Source organism: Leiobunum rupestre, chromosome 3 (assembly GCF_980474605.1).
Source record: "Leiobunum rupestre chromosome 3, qqLeiRupe1.1.hap1, whole genome shotgun sequence".
Classification (NCBI taxonomy): domain Eukaryota; kingdom Metazoa; phylum Arthropoda; class Arachnida; order Opiliones; family Sclerosomatidae; genus Leiobunum; species Leiobunum rupestre.
Window position 1 is genome coordinate 3,856,993 of NC_143386.1, and position 26,746 is coordinate 3,883,738.

General features: G+C 37.8%; 4 protein-coding genes across 4 annotated transcripts; 3 read left to right on the forward strand and 1 right to left on the reverse strand.

Moving 5' to 3' along the window:
* The first annotated feature begins 2,318 nt into the window (after positions 1-2,318).
* LOC149949124 (uncharacterized) lies at positions 2,319-3,029 on the forward strand. Its single transcript, XM_090169362.1, has one exon. It carries the CDS (start codon positions 2,319-2,321, stop codon positions 3,027-3,029), a length of 711 nt encoding a protein of 236 aa, XP_090025488.1.
* A 45-nt stretch (positions 3,030-3,074) lies between these two features.
* Positions 3,075-3,734, forward strand: LOC149949125 (uncharacterized). Its single transcript, XM_090169363.1, has one exon. It carries the CDS (start codon positions 3,075-3,077, stop codon positions 3,732-3,734), a length of 660 nt encoding a protein of 219 aa, XP_090025489.1.
* Positions 3,735-3,778: 44 nt separating this feature from the next.
* On the forward strand, positions 3,779-4,915 carry LOC149949126 (uncharacterized). Its single transcript, XM_090169364.1, has 2 exons — positions 3,779-4,333; positions 4,394-4,915. The coding sequence occupies exons 1-2, from the start codon at positions 3,779-3,781 to the stop codon at positions 4,913-4,915; spliced, it is 1,077 nt and encodes a 358-aa protein (XP_090025490.1).
* Positions 4,916-21,852: 16,937 nt separating this feature from the next.
* On the reverse strand, positions 21,853-22,660 carry LOC149949127 (uncharacterized). Its single transcript, XM_090169365.1, has 2 exons — positions 22,596-22,660; positions 21,853-22,526 (listed from the first exon to the last, which is right to left on the reverse strand). The coding sequence occupies exons 1-2, from the start codon at positions 22,612-22,614 to the stop codon at positions 21,853-21,855; spliced, it is 693 nt and encodes a 230-aa protein (XP_090025491.1). The 5' UTR covers positions 22,615-22,660.
* Positions 22,661-26,746: the final 4,086 nt, after the last annotated feature.

The following is a 26,746-nucleotide window of genomic DNA, read 5'->3' on the forward strand; positions in this document are numbered from 1 at the left end:
TAAGCTATGTTTTCGATTTAATACTCAAAAATTTGTTTAATCATGTGGTTGTCTTTGATTTTATACAAGATTTTAAATTTGTGGAAGTCAGGTTAGTTTTTGGTTAAAGGCTTCCAAGTCACCCTAAATCCATTCAACAATAACCGGTCATTGTTTATATTTGATCAAACCTACTTGTTAGGCCTAACACAAGCACCTAAAAAATCAATTATCGCACTATAACATTAAGTTATGTTAAAGTGTGTCACATACTAAAAAAATTAGAAACGCGTTGGAACTTTTGGGATAAAGATGAGGAGTGAGTTAGAGCACTTTTTCCTAACTAATTTCTACATCACTCACTGTTTGTTCGAAGATCTGCAAGTATGTTAGTACGTTGATAAACAATGATTAAAAATTTAAACATGACTAATTAAGATTTTTTTAATCATGATTATTAGGACAATGTAAAGCAGTTAAAGTAATTTATCAATACAGTCCAAAGGCAAGGATTATAGTTAAGAAAACGTCCCTGCACAGGGCCCTTGGTTAGTTCAAAATAATTATGAAAACTAACCTGTCAAAAGAATCACATTCGTCTTCTAACGAAGTGTCAATTAATAATTTGCTTTTTGGTTCAAGTAGAAGTTTTTCACTCCTGTGCTTCCTAATCAAAGTCACATGACTCAGAATGGATTGTGTAGGAATATAATCGCATAATGTCGTCTGCCTGTAAAATATTTTTCTTCCTGACTATCTTTCTTCACATTTTCTTTTAAATTTCCTATATAATATTGTTCAGATAACAAAATAATTCAAAGTTGTGTTTTATCTAAAAAGTTTATATGATTTTTAATTAATACCTGTTTTTATTTTAATCATCTTATGCAATATTTTTATATCTACTATATAACGATGAAAATAAACATTTTTCGAGTCAGTGTTCACCTAAACCTCGTTATAATCATTTACTCCCACTTCGTTTCCCCTAACTTAGTCGATAGACTCACACAAATCCAGGGTCTGGGATTCTGCAACTAGACACAAACATTTTGGTCCGTCGAGCCGGATCTCTACGGGTATTTTTCACGTGGGATTCTAGTTGCTGGACTCATTGCTGTCGAGAGAGGTTCAATCATTCAAGATGCCTGCCACAGCCTTGGAGAAAGCGATTGCGGAGAGGAGTAAAGGCGATATGCTTCTAGGCAACATATCTAGGAGAACTCAAGCCAGCAAGATGACACTAAGCCTCCACCTAACTGAGACGTTCATTCTGGAAACGCAGAGTGCATGGACCACGATAGACGATGCCCATCAGAAGATAATTGCCGCCAAACCAGAGAAGGCCAGCGACCATATCTTGTTATTGGATCAATTATTTACTATCTACGTCGATGTGGTATCCGATCTCAAAGAATTCAAGGCAGCCGTGTCACCCCAGCTGGTGCCAGGTCATTCTGCGGGTTCGCATTCAGAAATAAAGCTACCAAAGATCAATCTCCCAACGTTCTCGGGAGAGATTTATGAATGGATCTCATTTCGAGATATGTACATCACATCCATCCACATCGAAAAAAGCTTGTCCAATGTACAGAAATTCGCATACCTTCAATCAAGTTTGACTGGGAGCGCTGCCAAGTTAATCAAGTCGTTGACTCTGTCTGCAGCCAACTACGCCATTGCCTGGGACACGATCAAAGAGAGGTATGAGAACAATCGAGAACTTTGCTTCAGCATCATGAAAAGATTCACGTCGCTACCAACGCTTTCTGCAAGCAACGCAAATTCTCTTCGAGCCATCGTGGATTCCGCAATGGAATGCACACGAGCCATTGACAATCTCAAAATAAGCGACAAATGGGATGCTATCCTCGTCTACCTCATTACGCAAAATTTGGATCCTACATCGAAGGAATATTGGGAGCTCAACCTTAAAGACACAGAGATACCTGCCTGCAAAGACCTATTAGAATTAATCAAGCAAAGAGGACGCTCATTGGCAGCATCGTCTTCTGGCATCACCCACAAAAGGCAACTGCAGTTTCTGTTCCGGCTCACATTTCAATTATCGCTGTCCGAAGTTTTACGCACTAAAGATTAGCGAAAGACAAGCTCAAGTTGAAAAATTCTTGCTTCAATTGCCTTCGTACGGGTCACCAAGTCAAGAATTGTCCACTCGATAAAGGGTGTAAAACCTGTGGACGAAAACACCATTCTCAACTTCTCAGCAATCAAATGTTCAACCAGCTATAGATGAAACATCCTTGGGAACAATTGTACAATCGAGCCAAGCCCAGAACTTTCATTCCCAAGAAGACCGTGCTTCGAAGTACGAATCTATGTTAGCCACTGCAGTCATTCGTGTCAAGACAGCTCAAGGTGGCAGTCTCACGTTCCGGGCACTATTGGATGGTGGATCCACCGTATCATGCATATCCGAAGCTTGCATTGGAAAATTGGGACTGAGACGAAAAAAAGATGAAACCGAAGTGATGGGACTAGGTTCCGTCCGACTTGGCCGGACAAGAGGTCTGGCTCAAATCCACTTTAAACCGCATTTTGACTCCGAGAATATCGAAAGATTCTGCGTCAACGCCTATGTCTTGAAGAATATAACTTCACCGTTGCCGACTAAGAAATATGACACCCGTCGCTGGCGTCATATTACCAGCCTTCAATTGGCTGATCCTGCGTTCAATATCCCAGCAGAAGTGGATATCCTCTTAAGTGCTGATAAATTTTTTCAGTTAATACTCAGCGGGAAGAGATCAGGCAGTTCCACATCCCCAGACGCTATTAATTGTAAGCTGGGCTGGCTTGTTTCTGGACCAACCGAACTTCAACAACCGAAAGTTCAGATCTATCATACGCTGAGCCTGGAAGAAAACCTCGAGAGATTTTGGGCGGTGGAACAGGTCCCGAAAAAGCAGACAATGTCGAAAGACGAACGAGATTGCGAGAAGGATTTCCAGCGCAACAATCACATAGACAAAACCGGAAGATTGATTGTACGAATGCCAATGAAACAGCCAGAAGTTCCAATCGGTTGATCACGCTCAACAGCAATGAAACGATTTCTACAGGTGGAAAAAAGAATGACATCGCATCCCGAAATAGGGATCTTATACAAAGGTTTCATGGAACAGTACGAGAGCTTGGGACACATGACCAAGATAGCATCAAATCAAGAGGCATCCGAAAGAGTTTATATTCCACATCATTACATCCTGAAGGACTGGAATAGTATTAACAAATTCAGAGTGGTCTTTGATGCGTCTGCCAAGACCAGCTCCGGATTCTTGCTAAACGAAGCTCAGCTAGTTGGTCCTGTGGTTCAAGATTCACTCTATACCATCCTAATGAGATTCAGGATACATCAAGTTGCGTTCACAGCGGATATAACGAAAATGTATCGCCAAATTCTAATCGCACCAGACCAACACGATCTGCAATGGATTCTATGGAGATCGGCTCCAGACCTGCCAATTCAAGAACTTCAACTTCTCACCGTCACTTATGGAACCGCTTCTGCGCCATTTCTAGCGACAAGAGTATTACAAGAACTAGCCAACCAGGGCACAACTGGGTATCCTATTGGATCCGAGATTACGAAACGATATTTCTACATGGATGACGTGATAAGCGGCAAAGAGAGCGTGAAAGCTTCAAGAAATGCTATCTCTCAACTTCACCAACTTACCTCCAGCGCAGGGTTTTCCCTGAGAAATTTGCTTCGAATCATGCGGAATGCTTAACAGAAGTTCCGAATGAGCTATGAGAAAGTAAAGAAGTCCTGTCAATGGAAGACAATTCAGTGGTTCAAGCACTTGGTCTCTATTGGAATACAACAACTGATCAATTCTTATTTAAAGTCAATGCTCCAGCATCCCAGCTAAGGATTACAAAGAGAAACCTGCTATCTGAAATCTCCAAGATCTTCGATCCAATGGGATGGCTTGCACCAATTATAATTAGATCAAAGATACTCATGCAGCAAGTCTGGAAAGAGAAGATAAATTGGGACGACTATCCAACCTCGTCCATTCAACGTCAATGGCAAGAATTCCAAGCAACCATCATGGACATTCAAAACATCAACATTGATCGATGGATGCACACCTCTCCGACCGACTGCAAGCTTGAACTTCATGGTTTCTCGGACGCTTCTGAGAAAGCATACGCCGGAGTGGTGTATATAAGATCAATGGACCTTGCGGGGAATATAGAGGTATCTCTCATAACTTCCAAAACCAAAGTGGCTCCCATCGCCAAACAGATGACAATTCCACGTCGGGAACTTTGCGGTGCACTTCTTCTTGCCGAGCTAATGGAAACCGTCCTGGAATCATTGGGAGTATACTTTTGCCAAACAAAGGCCTGGACAGATTCCACTATCGTTCTATGTTGAATCAAGTCCTGTCCTAGTCGATGGAAAACCTTCGTCGCAAATCGAGTCTCAAGAATCCAAGGAATTATCCCAACTTCTCAATGGGGTCACATATCCGGAGTAGAGAATCCAGCGGATGTCGCATCAAGAGGAACTACTGTCGCAGAGTTAAAAAACCATAAGCTTTGGTGGAAGGGACCAGCTTGGTTGTCCGAGCAAGATAACGGCTCTACTCAAATGATTCCAAACCTTGAAGAATGTGGCAAAGCTATTCTCCAAGAAGAATCTAAAACCACGATCGTAGTCACCAAGACTCAGAAAGGCGACAATACCATATTTTCAAGATATTCGACGCTTCTTCGACTACGTCGAATAATAGCCTGGATACGACGATTTCGAAATAACGCCCTCTTCAAGTATAAAGCAAAGACATCTCCTCAATCAGCTACTGCCAAGCTTACTGGACCACTTCAATCACAAGAATTAGAGTCTGCTCTACTCTCCTTGATCAAGATGGCTCAAGACTCTGCTTTTTCTAACGAAATATAATCATTAGAGGAACGTACACCGTTGCATAGAAAAAGCAAATTACTTTGTCTGCGACCAGAACTAGACGCCAACGGGATTCTGAGAGTTGGCGGAAGACTGAAGCACGCCGATATAGCACCTGATATGAAGCGTCCAATTCTCTTACCACGTCATCTTCGACTTACAGAGATGATGATTCAAGAAGTTCACATCCAACATTTCCAGGCTGTAGCTCAAATGGTCCAAGGAATTCTATCCTTAAAGTACTGGATCATGAGAAGCCGAGATGCCATACGTTTTTAACTACGAAAATGCGTAACTTGTACCAGATATAGAGCTGCAACCGCAACCCAATTAATGGGTGATCTACCAAAATCAAGAGTCCAGTACACGCGGGCTTTCCTTAAAACAGGCGTCGATTATGCCGGACCGTTTCTCTTACGTCCAATCCCACCAAGAAGCAAGACTACTTTCCAAGCATATCTGGCCCTGTTTGTTTGCTTTGTTACCCATGCCTTGCATTTGGAGATCGTATCTTCCCAGACCACAGATGCCTTCATTGCAGCCTTACGAAGATTTACGTCAAGACGAGGGAAACCAAGCGAGATGTACAGCGACTGCGGTACCAACTTTGTCGGAGCAGCCAGGGAACTCAAGGAGTTTCTAAAATTGACTGAGTCTGAGTCACACAACGTAGCTGTCACAGATCATTTATCCGCTCAAGGAATTAAATGGCACTTTAACCCTGCAGGCGCACCCCATTTTGGTGGATTATGGGAAGCGGATGTTAAGTCAGTCAAGTACCACCTGCAGCGAGTTGTTGTACCAACTAGACTCACGTACGAAGAGTTTTCGACCATCGTAACTCAAATAGAAGGATGTCTAAACTCGAGGCCTCTAACGCCACTCTCATCCGATCCAACGAATTTCGAAATCTTAACGCCAGCGTACTTCCTAATTGGGGAATCATTGCAATCTATTCCAGATCCGGATCTATCACATCTCCCTATGAACAGAATAAATAGATGGCAGCTTCTCCAGAAACTCAAGCAGGATGTCCATAAACGGTGGCTCAGAGAGTACATCAGTCGGCTACAACAACGACCTAAATGGATGACTCCACAGCACAATATTCAAGTCGGAGACATGGTGTTGGTGAAATCGGAAGTCGATCCTGCCGCCCGTTGGCCATTAGCACGAGTGATTCTGATATATCCAGGTCAAGATGGATTAACCAGAGTCGTCACCTTGCGAACCAGTAATGGGGAAATCAAAAGGCCCATCGTCAAGCTATGCCTGTTGCCCTTCGATACACATAATTTTTTTTTGAAACGTTAAATAATTAAATTAATCCGGTTTTTGATTAATACGGTCGTATCAAGGCCGGGTGAATGTTCAGATAACAAAATAATTCAAAGTTGTGTTTTATCTAAAAAGTTTATATGATTTTTAATTAATACCTGTTTTTATTTTAATCATCTTATGCAATATTTTTTATATCTACTATATAACGATGAAAATAAACATTTTTCGAGTCAGTGTTCACCTAAACCTCGTTATAATAATTTACTCCCACTTCGTTTCCCCTAACTTAGTCGATAGACTCACACAAATCCAGGGTCTGGGATTCTGCAACTAGACACGAACAAATATCCTCCTAGAAAAAAAGTTAAAGGTTTTCCGAATATTTTATCATGAATTTGAAATTATTTTAAGGAATGCTATAAGAGGCCACTTTTATTAAAACAAAAAAAGTGATTATTTCACTCAAAAACTTACAAGGTAGGTTATTTAATTCCCCATATACAGCAGGCCAGCATTAGTGGCATTTATTATTACTGAAAGGAGAGGAGAGCTAAACCAAGCACTTCGATCTATGGTTCATTGCGAAAGCACAGAACTATGACTTAATTTCACTTAATAAAGTTCAATCTTTAAAATTTTCAAACTGATTGAACACCAGTGGTGGTGCCCTTAACTATTTTGGGATATAAAGGTTCTTGCTGAAGATCCTTTAGACTTATAGGCATTGTCAGTTTATACTAGACAAGAGTACAGTTAAGGAGTTATTAAAGGCCTGTTTTCTTTTGTCTGTCACCCTGTAAATTTACTTGTCCTTTACACGTCCCCTTGCAAGTAGGTCTACCACCTCAAATATATTGTAGATATTGTTACGTGGACGAGAAAATCTTAGGCCTTAGTCATATTCATTTAGATGTAGGCCAACTGCAAAATAGGCTTGCTCGATGGGAGACCACCATGCAAGAAGCAGTATAGAGGACATGTAAATTTACAAGATGACAAGCAGAAGAAAACCTAGGCCTTTGAACTCCTGGGTTAGAGTCAAGCTTTGGGAATTATTATATCTAAAAAGTTTTATTATTTATTGTGTGGATGCATAGTTTTTCCTTTGAAGGGCCAAGATACTAATGCAGTATAATTGGAAATATATGGAATATGTATTAAGAGACAGATGATTATCAATTGGTACTGAAACTGCCCCAGTGGGAACAGTGAACAGTCGCCCATCCCTCAAAAGATGCAGTGGACAAGTTTCGGGCGAGAGAAGACAAGGCCTATGCTACGATTGCTATGGGTATTAGTGATGGACTATGGAGTCTGATGGCAGTTATAGACAAACCAGTCCCATTATGGCAGGCCTTGGCTAATGTTTTCTAACCAAATTCAAGGGCGATGATAGCGGTTCTGCGTAAGGAATTTTTATCTACGAGGCAGTTGTAAGTATGGCAGGTTTTATTGGTCGATTATATGAAGTTAAAAACAACTTGAAAATGCTGGGAAACCAATTGATGATGACAAAATATCATACCAGTTAATAGGGTCATTATCTGAGTCCTATGATGGTTTAGCATTACAAATCTATCAATATAGTGATGCTGATTTCACGCCTGAGCAAATTAAGAGAAGTCTATAAGCAGAATATGGTAGGAAAACCGAGAAGGCATTAGTGGCCAGCGCTTAGAGGTCGGCGAAATAAATAAATTAACCGCTAAAGTTTTGATTAACCATAAAAATTACGATTAACTGTTTATCCATGGATATTATCCACGGCTATATAGCAATTTAACATGTAAAATAATCGGGTTTTTTTCGATAATTTTCGTTTGTGGATAAAAATAAATAAAATGATTATTTCTTATCCAAACGCCGAGTTCTACCAGAGCTAAAATAGCAAAGTCAAAGGATGAGGCTAATAACAATAGTGGGGCACGTAAATTTAAAGGAACGTGTCATCACTGTCACAAATGGGGGCATAGAGCTGATAATTGTAAATGAAGAATGAAGAAAAATCTAAGGAGAGTACTAAGGTTGAGCTATTGGCGACAGCATTATGTGCTGATGAACCTACTGATGATTGGGTAGTTTATACTGGGGACAGCCATCACTTTTGTCATCACAAAGAGTGGTTTCATACCTATGAGCCGTGTGTAAAGTAGTTGGCCGTGGCTCTTTGTGGCTGAAAGTACGCCATAATAATACTAAAAACTATCTCAAGCTACGGAATGTAATTTATACACCTGGAATGAAGAAAATTTTGTTTGCTGGTCGTTGCATGGATAATGCCGGTGTAAAAGGGGTTTTTGAGAAGTCAAGGTTAACCGGCTTTACACAGGATGGGCATGAACTATTTGAGGCACAGCTTCATGATGATAACCCATATATTTTGAAGGCCCAAATTTTGGTAGATGGGCCTCCGGGGGAGACCAATGAAGGTGTATATAGCGCAACAAATATAAGTAATACTGATCTTTGGCATTAACGACTAGGACATGTCAACCCTATGGACCTAAAGTATATGGCCAACTGTGAAATACGAAATATAGATGTTCTGAGCCGCATAATCAATTAGAATGTCATAATTAATTCTGCCATTAAATTTTGACAATTTAAAATGCCAAATAAAAACATTCCATTCTTTGACGTTGCCTGGTCGTTTCAGGACCTCTGTTTATGAAGATGGGGCGTTTAACTCTTCGGTGGCCAACATCAGAGCGTCCGGTAGGGTTGATTGGTATGGGGTTTGCAGCGGAGTCCTCCCCATTAAAACAACGAAAAAGAGCCTCTACCTCCTCCTTCTCCTATTTTTCTTCGGTTACGTCGACTGGACGTTCCTCGATCTAAAAATAAAAATACAACATTATTGGAACACTTAGAGATTTATTAACATCTATATTAAAAAATGTCGCCAGATGGACATCAATGAATTGTTTTTCATGGTTCACTTCCATCTTGCGTCGGTACCATCTCACCATCTCTTTTCTCACCATGCAAATTAGATTTGCTTAATATATCGGAATTCACGTTCACACCTACCCATGTCATCTCGCAGTTGATAGGTATGAACTTGATATATGGCTTAAACAAACTTATTGTTGTATTAAATATTTTCAATGCAAAAATCTGTTAATTGTTTTGATTTATACAGGGCAGAACTATGAATATTTTCAAAATGATATTTACATATACATTCCTCTCCAAATTGTTTTAAAAAACTATACTTGGGACAATTTTTGTCCCCCTAAGTTTACAACATTTTGTGTTAAAACTTTTCTCCAAACCTTTTGTGTAGAAGAGTGTTGATTTGGTGGAAACGACTGCCATTACATCTGATAAATCGTTGAATTCAATCTCCCCATCATCCAAGGATCATATATGTTAGGCAGGATAAGAAGCGGCCCGTTCAGCCTGTGTTTTAAAAGTGTCGGCAACGCCGTCTCGTTTAAAAGAGTCGAATGACGTGCTCAACTTGTTTTGAATTCCTCATGGACAAAGTTTCTTTTAAAATAGCGACCTTGCGAAGTACGTTACCAAGGATGAGTTTACGATAGTTTTATTTGAGATAAAGCGCGTATTGATACATTTTCGTTATTAAATTATAAAAGATGAGCAAAAATAAACGTTGCGTGTATTCTTTATGCCAAAATAATGGCGAAAATACCGGGGACGATGTTTTCTTCATTGCATTTCCAAGGCCTTAAAAAGATATGCAGAGATATGAAAGATACGGCTTGTATTTACTTAGTAGAATTCAAAGCAAACTCTATATATTTGCTCGAAGCATTTCGTTGGAGAGAACGGAAAATCCTGGCCCGATGAAATTTACTGAAACAGAAGACACACTAAAGCTTATGGTATGCAATAATTTTTAAAGATAATCTTAATTTATTTCATTTGATTTGATTTGGTTATTTTTCCCTAATAAACAGTGAGTAAGTTTTATTGAAGCAATTGAAATGAAAGTTTGCAACATCAGTAAAGATGCGTTCCCTGCCCATGAGCTATCAGCCATCATATCGTGTCAGAGTCGTCATGTAAGTCAGCCAATGAATGTTGATGAAGAAATACTTCCCATCAAAAAAAGACTAAGATACTTTTTTTGTAGTAAAGCAAAATGAAACCAGTTCTAAAGTAACACAGACACAAATCCAAGATGTGTATTTAAAGGAAGGGTTAAATTTTGAGGAGTTAAAAGTCGTGTTCATATCTTTGCAAATAATTATGCCAAAACGTGTCATTATACAACTTCAAAGAACAACATCATAATTTTAAAAGCCATCTTGAAACATCGTCAATAAAAATCTCGTTGGCTGTCTCCAAAGTGAGTTTAAAACCATCGGTGAAGGTGGATGGTCAACTTTTTCCTGATAACCATCGCATGTTGGCACAGTTACAAGAGTTTACTAGTGTTGAAGCTGTTTATGCTGCGGTTGACTTTTTTAAGCATTGGTCTTCATGTCGTGGGATTAAAGAACCCGATTTTTAAACTCCTTGGCTTCAAATTAGGTTTTATCAGACGGAGGGCCATATATAATTTTTTCTCAAATAACGTTCACACCAAGAACTGTGATATTATTATACAAAAATTAACGCGGCGCAAAAAATTTATTTGTGGTAAATGTGCCATATTTAAAGTAAGGCTACAGAAACAATTAAAGCGAAAACTGGAATCCAAAGTTCAAGAGAACAGGAACAAGTATTTGACACGTGGTGATCTTCAAAGGAAAATAAAAATATTACCAAGAAATTGAAACGATTGCGTCGTTAATTTTTAGGTGAATTGAACAAACATGGCCAAGATATGGAGGACCTGGATAGTGATTATTTAAGAGCCATTTGAAAGAAAAACAAAGATTCACTCCCTAAAGATTCATTTGCTAGTTTGTTTGCGGAACAACAGTTAGCAGCTTAAAAGGCAAAGAAGAAATGCAATCGTAGGTGGCACCCAAAATTATTCAGTGGTGTTTTTATTTGAAACATAAATCGACAGCGGCTTACGATATATTGCAATCATTCGGTGCTTTTCAATTACCTTTCGCATCTTGGAGCTACCCCAGTTTTTAATCCGGACTGTTTCAAGGAACTAAAGGAAAATACAGCGGCTTTCTGTAAAGAATACCACCAAAAGTATTTTAGCCTAATGTTTGACAAAATGAAAATCAAAGAGAACATCGTTTACAAACACAACACTGGGGAGCTTGTTGGGTACGTCAACCTCAATGATATTGGAAATGCAATTGAAGAAATGAAGATTGCGAAGACTGAAGCTCGCGTGGCCACTCATATACTTCAAGTCCTGATAAGGAGCATAAGCGGGAAGATTCAGTACACTGTAGGATATTTTCCTATTGATAATATGTCGAGTGATTATCTACAAAGTATTATTTCGGAAGCTCTCAGTAAGCTTGAAATTAATGATGTTAAAATATTATCTGTGGTTTTCGACGGTGCTAGTACTAACAGAAAAGTGATGAAACAATTTGTTGGAGAAAATGGTTACAAGTGTAAAAATACTTACGCAATGGATGAAGAACGCGATTTGTATTTTGTTTGCGATCCTCCACATTTAGTCAAAACTACTGGAAACTGTTTCTCAAACAGTAATTTTCATTCAAACACCCGTTACTTGTGGAAGAATGGTCACCATATCCTCTGGTCACAGTTAGTCGCTCTTTATGAAAAATATTTCAATCGAAGTTTAAAACTGATGCCCAAACTCACAGCTGCCCATATTAGGCTCAATTCGCTCTTACGAATGAGAGTTCGGTTAGCGACTCAAATAATAAGTTCAACTGTGGCTAATGTGCTCGAGGAATATGATGGAAACAGCTATCCCGAGACTGTAAAATTTGATTGCATGATAACCAGAAATCTTAACGAAGGAATTTTCAAGCAAAACAGAAATCTGGATCCTTACCAATTAGTTTGTGATCCCAGACTACAGGTACGTTTATTGATCAATTAATAACCAATATTGAAATTAACCATTAACAATCATTTACTAGTGGCTTGAAAAAGATTTCGTGGAGTACTTTTTAAGCTGGGAAGAAGAAGTAGCCAATAGACCAGGGAATTTAACAACCTTTCACAAAATATGATGAAGTTGAGCCGAGAAACTGTGGAAGGATTGTCACTGAAGTAGTGAGATTTTTGTTGCGGAAAGGAGCGAAATTTGTATTGACAAATTACCTTAATCAAGACTGCCTTGAGCAGGAATTTGGAAAGCAGCGGAGGTCATTTCGTAACAATGAAGCCCCCAATGCGTTTCAATTTGGACAAGGGGTGGATAAAATTAAAAAAAAATACTTTTTGATAAAAGCACCGGAAACTGGGAACACGCTAGTTCAAAAACCTGAATAAAAACAAATGACCCTTCTGTAAATTATCCATTTATTTTTTGCTTAAAATCAGATCTGACAAATAAACGTTGCCATTTTTTCTATTTTGAATACTAGGTTTCCTTAATACGGGCTTAGATTTGTGCATTTTCTTTCCAAAATGTTTACCAATTAGAAATGGTTTTAAACCTTTGCCTCTTAACTTTAAGAAACTCTTGACCAATTTCTTAAAACTTCTTTCTAAAATCTACATCTTTAGAAATATCATTCTAATTTAAAATTTCTTCCCATAAATTTGAAATATTCAGATTATAATCTATTTTTTCCATCACCAGCTTTTTGCGATGCGAATTTTGACATTGGGTCTTAAAAGGCTTGCCTTTTTGATAAAAAACATTCCACTTCCTTATCAATTTGTTTAAATAACCGAAAGGTCTTAATTTTAACAAAAGTTAGACCACTTCTATTTTGTTTAAGAATTCAAATAACTACTGTTGGAATAGTAACGCCTATGTATATCGCAAGAATCTATCGCAGTTAAAGCTAATGCACTAATTAATATATCTTGGCAATTTTTTGTTCTTTCCAAAAACTGAATGAACGGTAGAACCAACCACATAATACAAAATGGCATCAGCTTTTTCATTAGGTACGAGTGAAGTAGCCTTGACTAATGGGCTTGTAAGTAGGTTTAGGCCGGTTTCATTAGTTGGTACAGCTTGTTCCACAACATTACCTATCACAGTTGGATTTCTATCACTTTTTATCACAGTTTCCTCGATGGATTTCGATTTGAAAGTAGTTTAAAATTCCACGAATGAATTCTGGTGCGCACAATTGTTTTTTAAATAACTGAAAGACATGTATATCTGCAAAATAAATAATAATAATTAATATAAATCTATGATTAAGTTTTAGCTCTAGCATGATCTTGCGGGTGGGGCAAATCCATTTAGGTAGTAAATAGCGTTGTCTAACAAATCATCATCACTTAGTAACTGTTGACCATAGAGCCAAAACATTTTGTCAATTTTTGGTTGTTACAATCTTTCAAAATATTTCCGTCCATTTTACCAGTTTGGTCCCAGCGATTCTTCCCCCATTATCCCCAACTCTTCGTAAAGAACACTTGATTCTTTAGGAACAAACTTTAAAATTTTTTTTAAAGTTTTCCAAACTGTAATTCACTACCGTTTGGAACGTTACATTTCAAATGTCTGAAAGAAACAACTTTAAATTATCATGTTAACGGATATTTTTAATGCACATGTACCAACCTTTAAGTTGAACTTTCAGCTTAACTTTGTTCTTTCGTATGTTTACTTCATCTTGGTTATCAGGTGAAACAATAAGAATTGGGAGATTTTTATCCAAGTTATTGCAACTTCCCAATGTTAAAACATCTTTAGGAACATTTACGCAAAGGTCGATTCCTTCGTCTATTTCAATTTCTTGTTCAGTTGTTCCTAAATCCTTTTCAATTACACTAAACTGAAGCATAGGTTTAGTGAAATATATCAAATGGAGACACTCTTAGAAATAAATTATAAATACAAGATATCTAAACAAAATCAGTAAAGCTTCATTAACATTCCTGAAGTATTTATGATCACAATGAACCTTTTTTTTTATTTTATATATTTTTGATTCGAGGTGGTAAACACACTAGACATTGTTTATAATTTTGACTAGCGGAGGTCAGCAGACGACGAAAAACCACGTATCTTTTTAAGATTTGTGTGCAAAGTTACGTGGTTTTGGCAATAAGGTAGCAACGGCCTTGACGAATTCAATCTAGTGCCCATGCGCGATCTCTCTCTCTCTCTCTCTCTCTCTCTCTCTCTCTCTCTCTCTGGCCCTTTTTTTCATCCCTCGTCTTATCCTATCTAACATAGGATCCTTGCATCATCCCAATGCAGGATTCAAATATTACGGATGATCCACTCATTGGTTCACTTATCTTGGCATCCAAATCCTTCTTAGGGAACGGGCGTTTGAAATTATAGACTGATTCCCCCCCCGTTCCCGTCAAAAGAAACGCCAATTCTTTCACGATGTATTCTCCGTTCCCACGGAGAAAATTCCCTTCAATTATACAAGGCATCTTCTAAAATAAATATTTATTTTTAGTATGAAAATCTATTGAAAACATGTAAAATTTACTTACTAGGCTTTGTTTTCAAGTTGTTTTACGAGGTTAGCAGATGACGTTTTTGTCATCGCTATTATACCTGTTTATTTCTTAAGATATTGATATCATACGGATTTATCTTATCTTTCAAAAAAACTACCACGAAATAACATGTTGCTTTTCTACGGGTTTAACATACACCTCAATCCTACCTCCAGCCCATGTTCCAGCTCTCTCATTGTCCCTCTACTGGCGTACATCGTCAGATTTTTAATGGAGGCTTTCGACGCTTCGTCATGCCATTGACTAACCTACATGTACATGGATTTTTATGGAACACGGTATCGTGACTCGTGAATTAGCGGATGTTTATTTTCGTTAGTGAATATAATTGAAATAGCAGTGAAGAGGTAAATACTTATGTTACATCTTCATAATGTTGATTAAATAAACAAATCTTTGAAAAATGAGGTGGAGGTATGTGGCTTAGGCTTTAATTAATTAATTTAGCCTTAAGCTTAGCCATTTCTCATGATTAGTACACATCGGCAATTTAAAGTTTTTCCGCTTACTAATATTACGAGCAGAGATCGAATATATTTATGCAAATGCCATTAATCGGATAAAGAAATCACTTTGCAGCATTTAATTATAACCCTATTGATCACCAGTAAGATAGGTAGGTTCTGCATATAGGTTTTTCGCTAATATACACGAAGATAGATATTTTTAATACAATGCTTTAAATAGGATAAATAACTCTGTGGGAAATGGTTTGTTTTGTGCATCATTGCACCCTATAAAATTTTAAGGTTAGGCCTAAAATCGAATTTGCGTTTTACGAAATATTTCGTTAATATTGTAATTTTATTTTGTTAAGGACTTTCTAGAAGACGTTTTTATGCATAAGCAAAGCTCAGAACTTTGTTCGTGTAATTTTAAAACTATAAATTGTTAAATCGGAAAGGGATGTTGAAGGCGGGAAACCCACGAAGAGGTGATTAAACCCTGCACCGCAAACCCCGACTACGCCATTGCTCTCAAACCGGGATTTCCTAGTCGATTAGTCGTACTCTTCACCCGTCAAGCGTCAAAGTAGCACCGAACAAGACTTAACTCCCGTTTGACCTCAAAGGGTGTCGATTATCCGTGCTTGTGACGATGTTTTTCGTGATGGCCGTCTATTGAGGCAGCTCGAAACGCCACTTTCGTTACCGGGCTGACTGTGAATTCGCGAGTGACATTGGACGGTTTCTTTGGTTGCGAAGTGTCCGTCGCTACTTGGACTTTTGTGGGGCTTTGTCTCCTGAGCGTGATGTGTTCTGTCGTGGAGTGCTAACGAGTTCTTATGTCTGGCTCGGTCAGGGGCGTAGGAACGTTCTAGAAGTTGGAGGGGGCAAAGAGAAACGAAAAGGGGTATAAAGAATGGTTTTGAATTTTTAATGGAGTGTAGCTTCACCGAGTGCAAGTGTAATTTTACTTTTATTTGAATTGGTCGGATAAGACTGAAAATTAAACACAGTTTTGGTTCTATAAGCTTTATATGCGTTTATAATGGGCATTTGAGTATTTTGAAGATTTCAACAGACCAAAAAGTTGGAGGGATCAATAGCATTAGTTGCCCCTCCCAGCTAAATTCTAGGGAGGGGCATTGCCCCCCCTGGTTCCTACGCCCCTGGGCCCGGTATCTGCATTTGGTGCATCCAATGGGTTTCTCGCCAGTGGGTCTTCTTTTGTGAACAATAAACTTTTGCGTGCAGGAGTAGCAACACTGGTCACATTCACATAGTTTCTCACCGGAACCATGGAATCATTGATTCATGTTAGAAATGAGACAGGGATTTAAATTAATTTTTTAAACATGAAATATGTACCTGGCTATCAAAATTAACAGCCAAAAAAGTATAGTATTTTAAACGCTGCAAGCATTAAGGAAACAAGTAAAATATTATTTAAAAAATGAGTTTAACGTGGGTAAATTTGAAAACTGAATTTATTTATGGGAAGCAAACATTTCGTAGTTAAGATTTATAACTAGATGATTGACATAATGTGCGTCTACCATTTTTGGGAGCATGTGATTAAAATAAAAAGACCAAAGTCTCACTAAGATATCAGCAGTTGAATTTTTATCATATTCACAATCAATCTAATGAGATCCGCTAGGATCTGTAGAGTTAAAACAAAAAGTGGGCGTTTCTTCTTTCAGTGCAATACATTGTAAGTTGCATTTGAGTGTAACCCATTGCACCCTTAGGGTTTAGTATTATATTTCCATCTTCTATTAAATCCACCTTTTGGATTTCAATTCCTCGTCCACTTGGATAAGGACTTTTAACTTCTTATATATAGTCATCGTGAACCAACCCGTCTGGGCTTGCTGAAAGCCATGGGTCATTCTTCAAAATGAAAGTTCCACTTTTGCGAACAGAATAATCCGTTATTTTTTCAAAATGCATGATTGCATTTTCCTCCTCGTCTAGTCCATGCTTGAAACACAGTTCCAATAATACTCATAAAATCTCATAATCCTTGATATTTTAAATTCTCAGTCTTGTGTGTCATTTGGTTTTGATCATTGTTTTGGGCCAAATGAAGTGAAACTTCATCACCACGTTTAGCCTTTTTAAAAATTATATTTTTAACCAGCGTTGGCTCAATGTTTCTTTTTGTGTCCATATTCCATCTTGCTTCTTTGTCAGTTGCGGCAATATTAACAAAGCCCTTTGATTTACCATCTCAATTTTCCAAAGAAGAGCTGCAACATGGCTATCAAATAAAAGATATTCTTAACAGAAATTAGGTCTAAAAAATCACATTTATTATCCATTTTTTTATTTTCCGTTTTACACGGAATTTAATATACTAATAATTAATAGTGCAATAAAATAAAAACCCATAATAACCCTAAAAATAAATTTCGTTCCGGACGTTAAAAAGATACCGTTTATTAAAGTGCTAATGGATAGCGCTCTTGTACGTGTAGTATTTTAATGATTGAACCCACGGGCAAGATGGCTGCTTCCATTGATTTTTAAAACAATAGAGTGTATATTTAAGTGCGGATACACTCACGTGGTAAATATGCCGGGCCCTTTAGACGAGATATCATATAACGCAAGTTGCTTCTAAATAATACCCTTTAGACAAAATATTTATGAAATATGTCATTGAAATTTGTAGCAGATCAATATCTGCAAAGCATTTCAAGCGGGCAAATTAAACTGAGAATGATAACTAACTTATTTTCAACCGTCTCAATTTTGTTCAAATAAACGGAATCACCGCTTTTAGACCTCGGCTCAAAACACCCTTATGGGTTTGGTTAAATACCCCTCGAAATAATTCCTTAATAAATAGGCTTATATTTATTTAACCCATTATTATTCTAATAAATTATTAAAAATAAAGAACTTTTAAAGCCTAATTACTCAGTCTATCTTTTACAAAAGGAACAGCCTTAATTGTCATTTCCCTGATGTGGAACCACGATCACTACTAAGGGAACCAGAAATTCTTAAAATAATATATAAAATAAAATAAAATCATTAACACTAAATCTTAAAATTTAAAAATTTACAAAAATTAACCCAAAATAAAATGATCATCCTCACCCCCTTCTAACGTGAATAAAGAAAAATAACTCAGAATTATAAGATTTCACCAAGAATTGATCTATTTATATACAGGTTGTTTGAAAAGTTTATGGAAATTTGAAGGAGTAGTAGGGGGTGAGTTTAGAAGTATGATTTTTTTTCTTACGTAGAGTTAAAAGAGCGCCAAAGAGCTTCCAAGTGTCGCCTTAGCCCCTGCGAATTGACTACAAGAAGCGCAAAACCAAGCAGCAGGAAATTTAATAACTGTTTAAGTTTCCTTTTAACGCTGGTTACCTCGATTTGTTAACAAAGTCCTTTTTTACCTATCACCCAAACCTAAATGTTCGCGTTTTTCTGCTGCTTGGTTTTGCTCTTGTTGCAGCCTACTAACTGGGGTAGTAGGCTACACTTTGAAGCTCTCTGGCGCTCTTTTAACTCATCGTACGAAAATGTGGAAAAACAGGCATAATTCTAAATAAACTCCTTCAAATTTTTGCATCACCTTTTGAAACACCCTGTATAGAGAAAATGTTTAATTCCGTCGATTTTTACTTTGGCTCCGAGAGGCATTAAACAAGAACGCCTCCTTTTACATATCTTCCCCCCTGGTTCATGATGAGTTGCGACTGACCGAATATAAAAATTATAGATACATATAACTAGATCAATTATTAATTTCACATTCGAATAAAAATAACTTAACAACCAAAGACTGGAATTTAACCATATACAGCTGACACTGAAAAAAATTGGAGCATTTGTTTAAACCACAAAAAAATGATATTATAAATTAACTATTTTCTGCTTAACGTCACTCGGCTAATTACACTAACAATAATAATAATTACATTTTCATATCACCCAATTACCCTTATCTTTGCATTAATTTTAATCACAACTAGCCTATCTTTAAAAACATTTTTACTGGTTTACTTTCTTCGTTTCGTAGACGGTGCCCCTAACGGTCAAAAGGATATTTGGATTTGGTTATGGATATGATAAGCCTTAATAAGATCCTCGTATTTAATTCAAGATATTTTACAAATATACACCCATTTATAGGTCCCATGCCTAGATTTTATTTCTGGTAAAAATCTTAGAATTTAGTTGATAACCCGGGACTATGTTTCTAAGAAAATTAACCAGCACGTCGTTTTGCCTTTCGAACCTCTGCTGGCTTTGGCATTAGGAATCACAACTTTCATCACAGTTAAGTTACTTTTTCGAGGTTGAATCACTTTGGTTTTGCGGGTATCCAACGATCTTATTAAGCTGTCCCCGTCGTACGACACACCACCGATTGTTTCCATTGTCAAACCGAACGTAATCTGGTATTAATGGCGTTTTATCGCTTGGTTTCAAAGTTCCGTACATGGTAGATAAAACTTTTGTTAAAATAATCGCCCGCAGCAACTTCTTATATGAACAGTCAACTTGCATGGTCCTGGCCCAGGATTTCAACCGTCTAACTGAACATTATCTGGCATGCATGGCATTCTTGGTTTTAAAGTTACGTACATGGAAGATAAAACTGTTGTTAAAATAAACACTACATTAAAAGTTAATACAACGGTAAACAAACTAATGGGATGTTTCCTCGTTTCGGTGGGAACACACCCACAGCAATAATTTCAAGATAAGTTAGGGAGTACAATTTCATATTAATATGGCCTATGCATGGAACTAATAAGAAGATTCTTATTAGTTGCATGGCCTACGAAAGTTCGGAAAGTAGGTACACTCTTAAAAAGGTTGGGTTGTTTTCGCCCCAAAATGGGTTAAAATTCAGCCCAAACCTGGGTCAGTATTTACCCAGCCCAAAATTTTGGTTTTTTAGACTCAAACCATTAAAGGTTGAAAACTACCCCGTGAAGCAAGAGTATTCAAAAACATCTGCAAACCAAAGAAAACTAGTTTGTGAGAATAGTTTGGGAAAGGAAAAAAAATACCATTATTCTCCTTTTCTGGAACAAATTAAAGTTATCTTAGTACACTTTCCTGGATGTCAACATAAGCTTGTTGTTTAATTTTAAAACAGTATTTATTCCAATTATTTAATGCATTTTCACAATTATTAGGAAATAAGAATGAAAAGTCTTGCTCAATCTACGTGTAAAGAAAAACAAATTTATAGTATTAAAAAAAGAATTATACCATGCCAGGTATGTCTTTCAAGCGAGGGAACATGAGAAAAATTTCGTCTACACTAACATTAGGATGAGATTTGATCCAGCGCGGTCTTAAAGAAGCAGTTATCTTGATATATTATTATTATTATATATTTCTTAACTTGTGCATAAGGAGTGGTGTTTGCTTTTATCCAATCTGTCATTGCCTTAACGTCATCTGTGTGGTCAGTTTCATAAAAGATATCTACATAAAAATCAATGAGTTTTGTATTACAGTATTTTAGTTAAACATATTAATTTCTTAAAAGTTCAAGATCCAATCAGATATTTTGGCTTAAACAGACGAGGATTATCTAGGCTATTACCCAAGGCACCACCTTAGGCCTAAGTAATCAAGCGACGTTTGAAGCCTTTAATCCAGGTGGCCGGGTTACAATGCGTACGATTGATTTTAAAAGCTTCTTTGGAACATTTCTCAGACGTTCCTCTAAGTAACCCGTTGCTGGGCGTTTTTCTTCACGTGAATACCAAGTCAGCTACGATTAAAAAAAATATTTATATATCTAAGAGTACAAAATTTTTATTCAGAAAACTTACTTGGCCAAGATGATCCTGGAGATATGGAAACTCTGTTACAATAAGATAATGCTATTGATTTAAAGACCCTAACCCCACCTCCTGGCTGATCTATGGAAATATTAGAAAATGGTGCTGTGTTTTCTAAATTGCAAAACAACTACAAATTAATTGAATTCTTCTTTGAAGTAAACCAAAGCAACGAAATTAGTGCAACTCTTCAAATTCGGAATGAGATTGTCAATTTGGAACTTGGAGTGGACAAGCCTTTATTACTGAAAACTAATTCCAATATTTATTAGTTTTTGAAGACGGCCAATCAATACACCTGGTGTCCAGGAAATAGAGACCCAGAACTCGTGAAAATCTATAAAGACCGACCAGAAAGTCAACAGCGTAGAAAAATTCAAAGTTACTATTGAGAGAGAAGGGTGTCCCGCCGGTGATTGAGAATTTCATTCTCAATCACCGGAAGGACACAAAGAGCTTGGCTCCCGCCGTTCACCCGCGCCTCTCCCGTTCCTCCCCCCACCCGCGCCTCTCCCCCATCTCAATCACCAGAATTTCTAATCACCAGATTCTCCCGTTCACGGGTTGCTTTCCCCCAACCCCCATTCACTGGATACTTTATCTCTCGTTCACCAGCTCCTTTCCCCCATTGCTTTCACCCCTTCTAATCACCAGTTGCTTTCCCCCATCCCCATTCTCCAGAATTTGTTTTCCTCGTGCAGATATCTGGAGATTAGATTTTTACCCGTTTGCTTATCGCTTCAGAACCCCTTAATTTCTAATCTCTAGGCAATAATAACAAGTTATTTTCAATTTAATTAATTTTTTATTTTATTTTAGAACTTCGTTTACATGTTAGTAGGTACTATCAGATATTCCATTAGATGGTTATCTTGTGCATTACACAATGAAAGAAATTAAAGTAGCTAAGTTTACAGGTTAATTGATTATCTACGAGTAAATTAGTAAAATCTTGTAGTACTTCCGAGGGTGATTTAAAACAGCCAAAATAAGATTTTACTTGATGGTACGAATTAAATTGATCTGGGTACAAAAATAAACCCTCGAAAGGTTTTCCATATAATAATTCGTGAATTTTTTTAAGGTTTTTAACAATAGCTAAGTACATGCATTCGATAACATTTTTATGTTCGTTTAAAAGATTTATTTGAAACCGAATAAAATCAATTTTTTTTTGGAACTCACCGATTTCGCGAGCTCCCAGATCCAGAACATGACCGTAGGCAGAGTTCAATTTGATGTTGTTGGTAGTGGCGACGACGGATACGTTGTTGTCGTGATAGTCGATGATGTTGTGGGTTAGAGACGATGCTCCGGTTTGCGTAGCGGCGAAAAGCTCTCCCCAAAGAGAGAGTAGATTGGTGAAAGCTTCGGAGGTCAGGAACAGAATATTTTCGTTCGATTTTTTGAAGAAGAGAACTTGTAATTTTGATCCGTCGAAACCAAAAGAAATGTAGACTGATCCTCCTAACGTGATTTTTATGTTGATACGTCTTTCTTGGCCCCTGCGTTTGGATACGGTATGCGTCTCGGCTATAGAAAATGAAAATGTTAAGCCTTTGTCTATTGAAATAGTAATAGTATTAATAAAATAATGCTTACCAATAGATCGTTTTTCCATGTTTACGGTAGATGAGGAGAGCAAAGCGGATGTACTTCTTTTCAGTTCAGCGTCTCAGAGAGAAATGACGCATGGGAGATTAATCAGTTCCTATCTTGTTGAGATTAATTCATCACGTGATCTAAACTTCAAATAACCCTCAAATTCTATCGGCTCTCTCTCTCTCTGAGATAACAGTTCTAGACACTCAAAATTAAACCGTCTCGTGCTCGAAACTGCCTCTAATTATTCCCCATTGACGTCACATATTAATCCACTTGGAAGAAAAAAAACCCATTGTAGTTTCCTCTCGAGAGCTTGTGATGCAATCATATCCTAGAAAACAATAAAATTAGTATACTTTTAATACCATTTTGTGAACTACAGTGAAAAAAGTTACAATTTTACGGTAGAAACGTTTTCAAAATACCACAAAATGAACTCAAATAAGAAAATTGTAATTAAAATAATCACTACGCTTATAATTTTAGAAGGTTGTTTCAGGACGGTGATTATGGCTGATGTTTGTACTTCAGTGTCCATATCGGAAATGAAGTTAAATGGAATATTTTGCGTAAATAAGTATAAATTTTAGCATATCCCTAATATATTCTCGAGAACTGAACAAGTTCTTTGGGAATAAGAGATAAGCTTACTATCTTCCCCTAGGCCCTATATAAGGGGGTGCCTGAACCGGGGGAACGTCACTCTATTGTTGTTCTTTGTGCGTCTAGTACCAGGATTTTTTTTGAAGCGCGCCCTCTCTCTCTACGTAAGTTTATTTTGATTTTTTTTTATCGTAATTTTTTTGAATAAGGTTTAAGTAAATTGGCATAAAAATGAAAGGTGTACAATACCCAGAAATTAATTTAGTTGATACCCCGGAAATGATTATAATCGACTCCCCAGAATTGATTGATATAACTGATAACGAGCTCCCGGAAGTACCCATAGTAACTTTACCTGATTCTCCAGAAATGGAAATAATAGATTTAACTGATACCCAAGACCCTACCCTTTCCTTAACTACAGTAACTGATTCGCAATTGGAACGTTTAAAAGAAATGACAATGGTACGAGATTATCTTAGAGAATATCAACTAACCCATCAAATTTGTTCGCCCCCTATCGTTAATTTACCTTCACCCCTTTTAAGACCTAGTTCTATTCCACCTGACGAAGTACGTTATTCGCCCTCGTATACGCCTATGGATGCTCCCTCACCCTTTCTAGAATCAGATGACACGTGCCACTCTTTATCTTTGGAAGATAATTTTATCACGTCGTCCCCCAGTACGGACAGCATTCAGCGTTTAGCTGAGAACGTACAAGTTGCCCGACGGGACGCGGAGGAACTTGCAGCCGCAGCCGCAAGAGCAGCCGAAATGTTCGAGGAAGCTAAAGCGTTGTTAGCTGCTCGTACGGCTAGTAGTAGCAGGCCACATCATAATATTTCCCCTCAGCGTAATAATGACCCTATAGCGGTCGCAGGCCCCTCACGAGCTCCGCAGTATTCACCTCCATCGTCTCAGACTGCTGAGAAAAACGCGAACCCCGAGAACGCAAATTTGGCTGCCCCCACTTCGTCTCCTCCTCCTCCTCAAGTTGGAGGTGGGTTGGTTGACGTTCCAATAATGCCTCCGTCCTTTCCTAATTTACCAGGTTCTGTTAAAATATTGAATAATAATATCCAAAATTTCCCAAATTTTGGACTATTGGGACGGACTTTAAATTTCCGGTTAGAAAATAATATAGAAAATGGTATTTATATATTGATGGAAACCCTATTGGAGGACTGTTTGCCTTCAGATATGGTTTCGGTTTCATTCGTGAACGTCACTACCCCCGGTTTTCAAATTAACGTCAGTTTCCGGCGTCGGGACCAATTAGACTTGCAATGGTTGATGACGTATATCGATGAAAAAAGCTATAGATCCGAGAACGATGGTAGTTTTTTTGAAGGAATAGTTACGGTTACGTTTAATCGAGTCAGATTACCGCAAGGAGGAACTAGACCAGTTGGGTTAGGGATTTCCCTTGAAAAAGAGTTTTCTTTTTATAAACATTGCACCATAACGATAAATAACCAGGATAAAATTTGTTTAGCACGCGCTCTTGTAGTAGCCATAGCTCATAGAGAATACATGGATAATAAAAATGATGGAGAACTTAAAAGAAAATATACTACTATAAGACAGTGTAGAGGAAAAAATATTGAAACGCTATTACAGACCCGCGAAGCTAGGACCCTTTTGGCATATTCTGCATTAACAGACGAAGAATGCGCTGGTCCGGACGCTTTAACTCGGTTCCAAGAAATCTTGCCCGAATACAGTATTATCGTTTTTCGATTACGCGATCCCGTACCCTTAGTTATTTTCGGCGACGTCGAAGAAGAGAGGGAACTAGAAGGACCTCTCCGCAAACGTCTTTATCTTCTAAATATTGACACACATTTCAACGTAATTACTAACCCCAAACCCCTTTTCGCGTTTAATTACTTTTGCGAAAAATGTTTAGTAGGTTTTAATCATCTCGCTGACCATAAATGCCTTCTTTTCTGTCACGCTTGTTGTAGAAAACAAGATTGCAGGAAGGACGTAGATAAAATAACTTGCCAAACATGTTTAAGAGTTTTCCCTAATCAAAATTGTTACGATTACCATTTATCAGGACCCGAGCCCTTATGTAATAAAATTTACGTTTGTAATCTTTGCGGAAAATTTATCAGTATGTTTAAGCGTAAGGCAGTACACGTTTGCGGAGAGACCTATTGTCTTTCGTGTAGTGAGTTTAACCCCGCAGGTCATCTATGTTACATGCAACCTTTAGAGACCGACCGTAAAGATTCTGCCGATAAAACTACTCGTTCTCGAATAAATAGCAATAATAAACGGGTCCACGACTCCGACAATGAACAATCACCACCAACTAAGAGAAGTACTCCAAAAACGGAAGTCTTTGTTTTTTATGACTTGGAATGTAAACAAACAAATCGTACTGACGCCAATGCTTTGATTCACGAACCAATTTTATGCGTCTCGCAAAAAGCGTGTAAATTCTGTTTCGAAGAAAAAGATAGTCAGTACGCATGCGCTAAATGCGGTAGTGGTCCTCGGGAGAAAATATTTCTCTCAAAAGACCCCGTCGGCGACTTTCTAGAGTATCTTCGTTCGCTTAACAGAGTGGCTGATAAGATAATATGTATTGCCCATAACGCTAAAGGTTACGACGCGCAATTTATAGTACGTAAAATGATCGATTTAAAGTGGACCCCTAAAGTCTTGACAGACGGGACCAAATTCATGAATGTACAGTATAAAAAATTAAAATTCTTAGATTCCTTAAATTTTATGCCCTTTGCCCTTTCCACATTTGGTTTAGATAATAATTTAAATAAGGGACATTTCCCGCATTTACTGTTTAATACCGTAGACCATGAATTTGATCCAGCCCGTTCGAACGAAACCAATTACGTACTACATAATGACACGCGTACGACCCTAATCGTTTAAGCGGTAAGGCCTACGATGAATTTATCCAGTGGTATAACGATTCCCGGTCCGAAGCTTGCGGAAATTCGGACCCCAACTTTAATTATTTTGATTATAAAAGAGATTTAATCCGGTACTGTCGCCAGGACGTAAACATTCTTTTGCAGGGCTGTTTATCATATCGTTCTATTTTCATGGATAAATTCGAAATAGACCCGTTCTTAACTGCGATAACGATTGCGGGAGTATGCAGTTTTATCTTTAGGAAACACTTTTTACAGTCCGATACGATTGGTGTAGTGCCCCCTTTCGGCTATCGTATGAACTGCAACCAGAGTTTTGTAGCGATCGAATGGCTTGAATGGATGTCTCACTTACGAGGGAAGGAAATTCAGTCTGCTTTTAATGGATTTGAACCTAGAATTCTTAACATTAACGTGGACGGACTTCTCGATAACGAAGTGTTTCAATATCACGGATGTTATTTTCACGGGTGTAAAAAGTGTTTTCCTATCAATAGAAACTTAGCGTTATACGGCGACAACACTCAGACCCATAATTCGCGATACGCGTCAACCATTGCTACCACTAACCGCTTGAAACAATTGGGATACACTGTCCATGAAAAATGGGGATGTACCTTCAAAGCTGAGCGGAGT

Coding starts and splice junctions, on each gene's coding strand:
- LOC149949126 (XM_090169364.1), top strand. CDS start 3,779: ATGGAAGACAATTCAGTGGTTCAAGCACTTGGTCTCTATTGGAATACA. Junction 4,334..4,393: donor CCGTCCTGGAATCATTGGGA/GTATACTTTTGC, acceptor TGTTGAATCAAG/TCCTGTCCTAGTCGATGGAA.
- LOC149949125 (XM_090169363.1), top strand. CDS start 3,075: ATGACATCGCATCCCGAAATAGGGATCTTATACAAAGGTTTCATGGAA.
- LOC149949124 (XM_090169362.1), top strand. CDS start 2,319: ATGTTAGCCACTGCAGTCATTCGTGTCAAGACAGCTCAAGGTGGCAGT.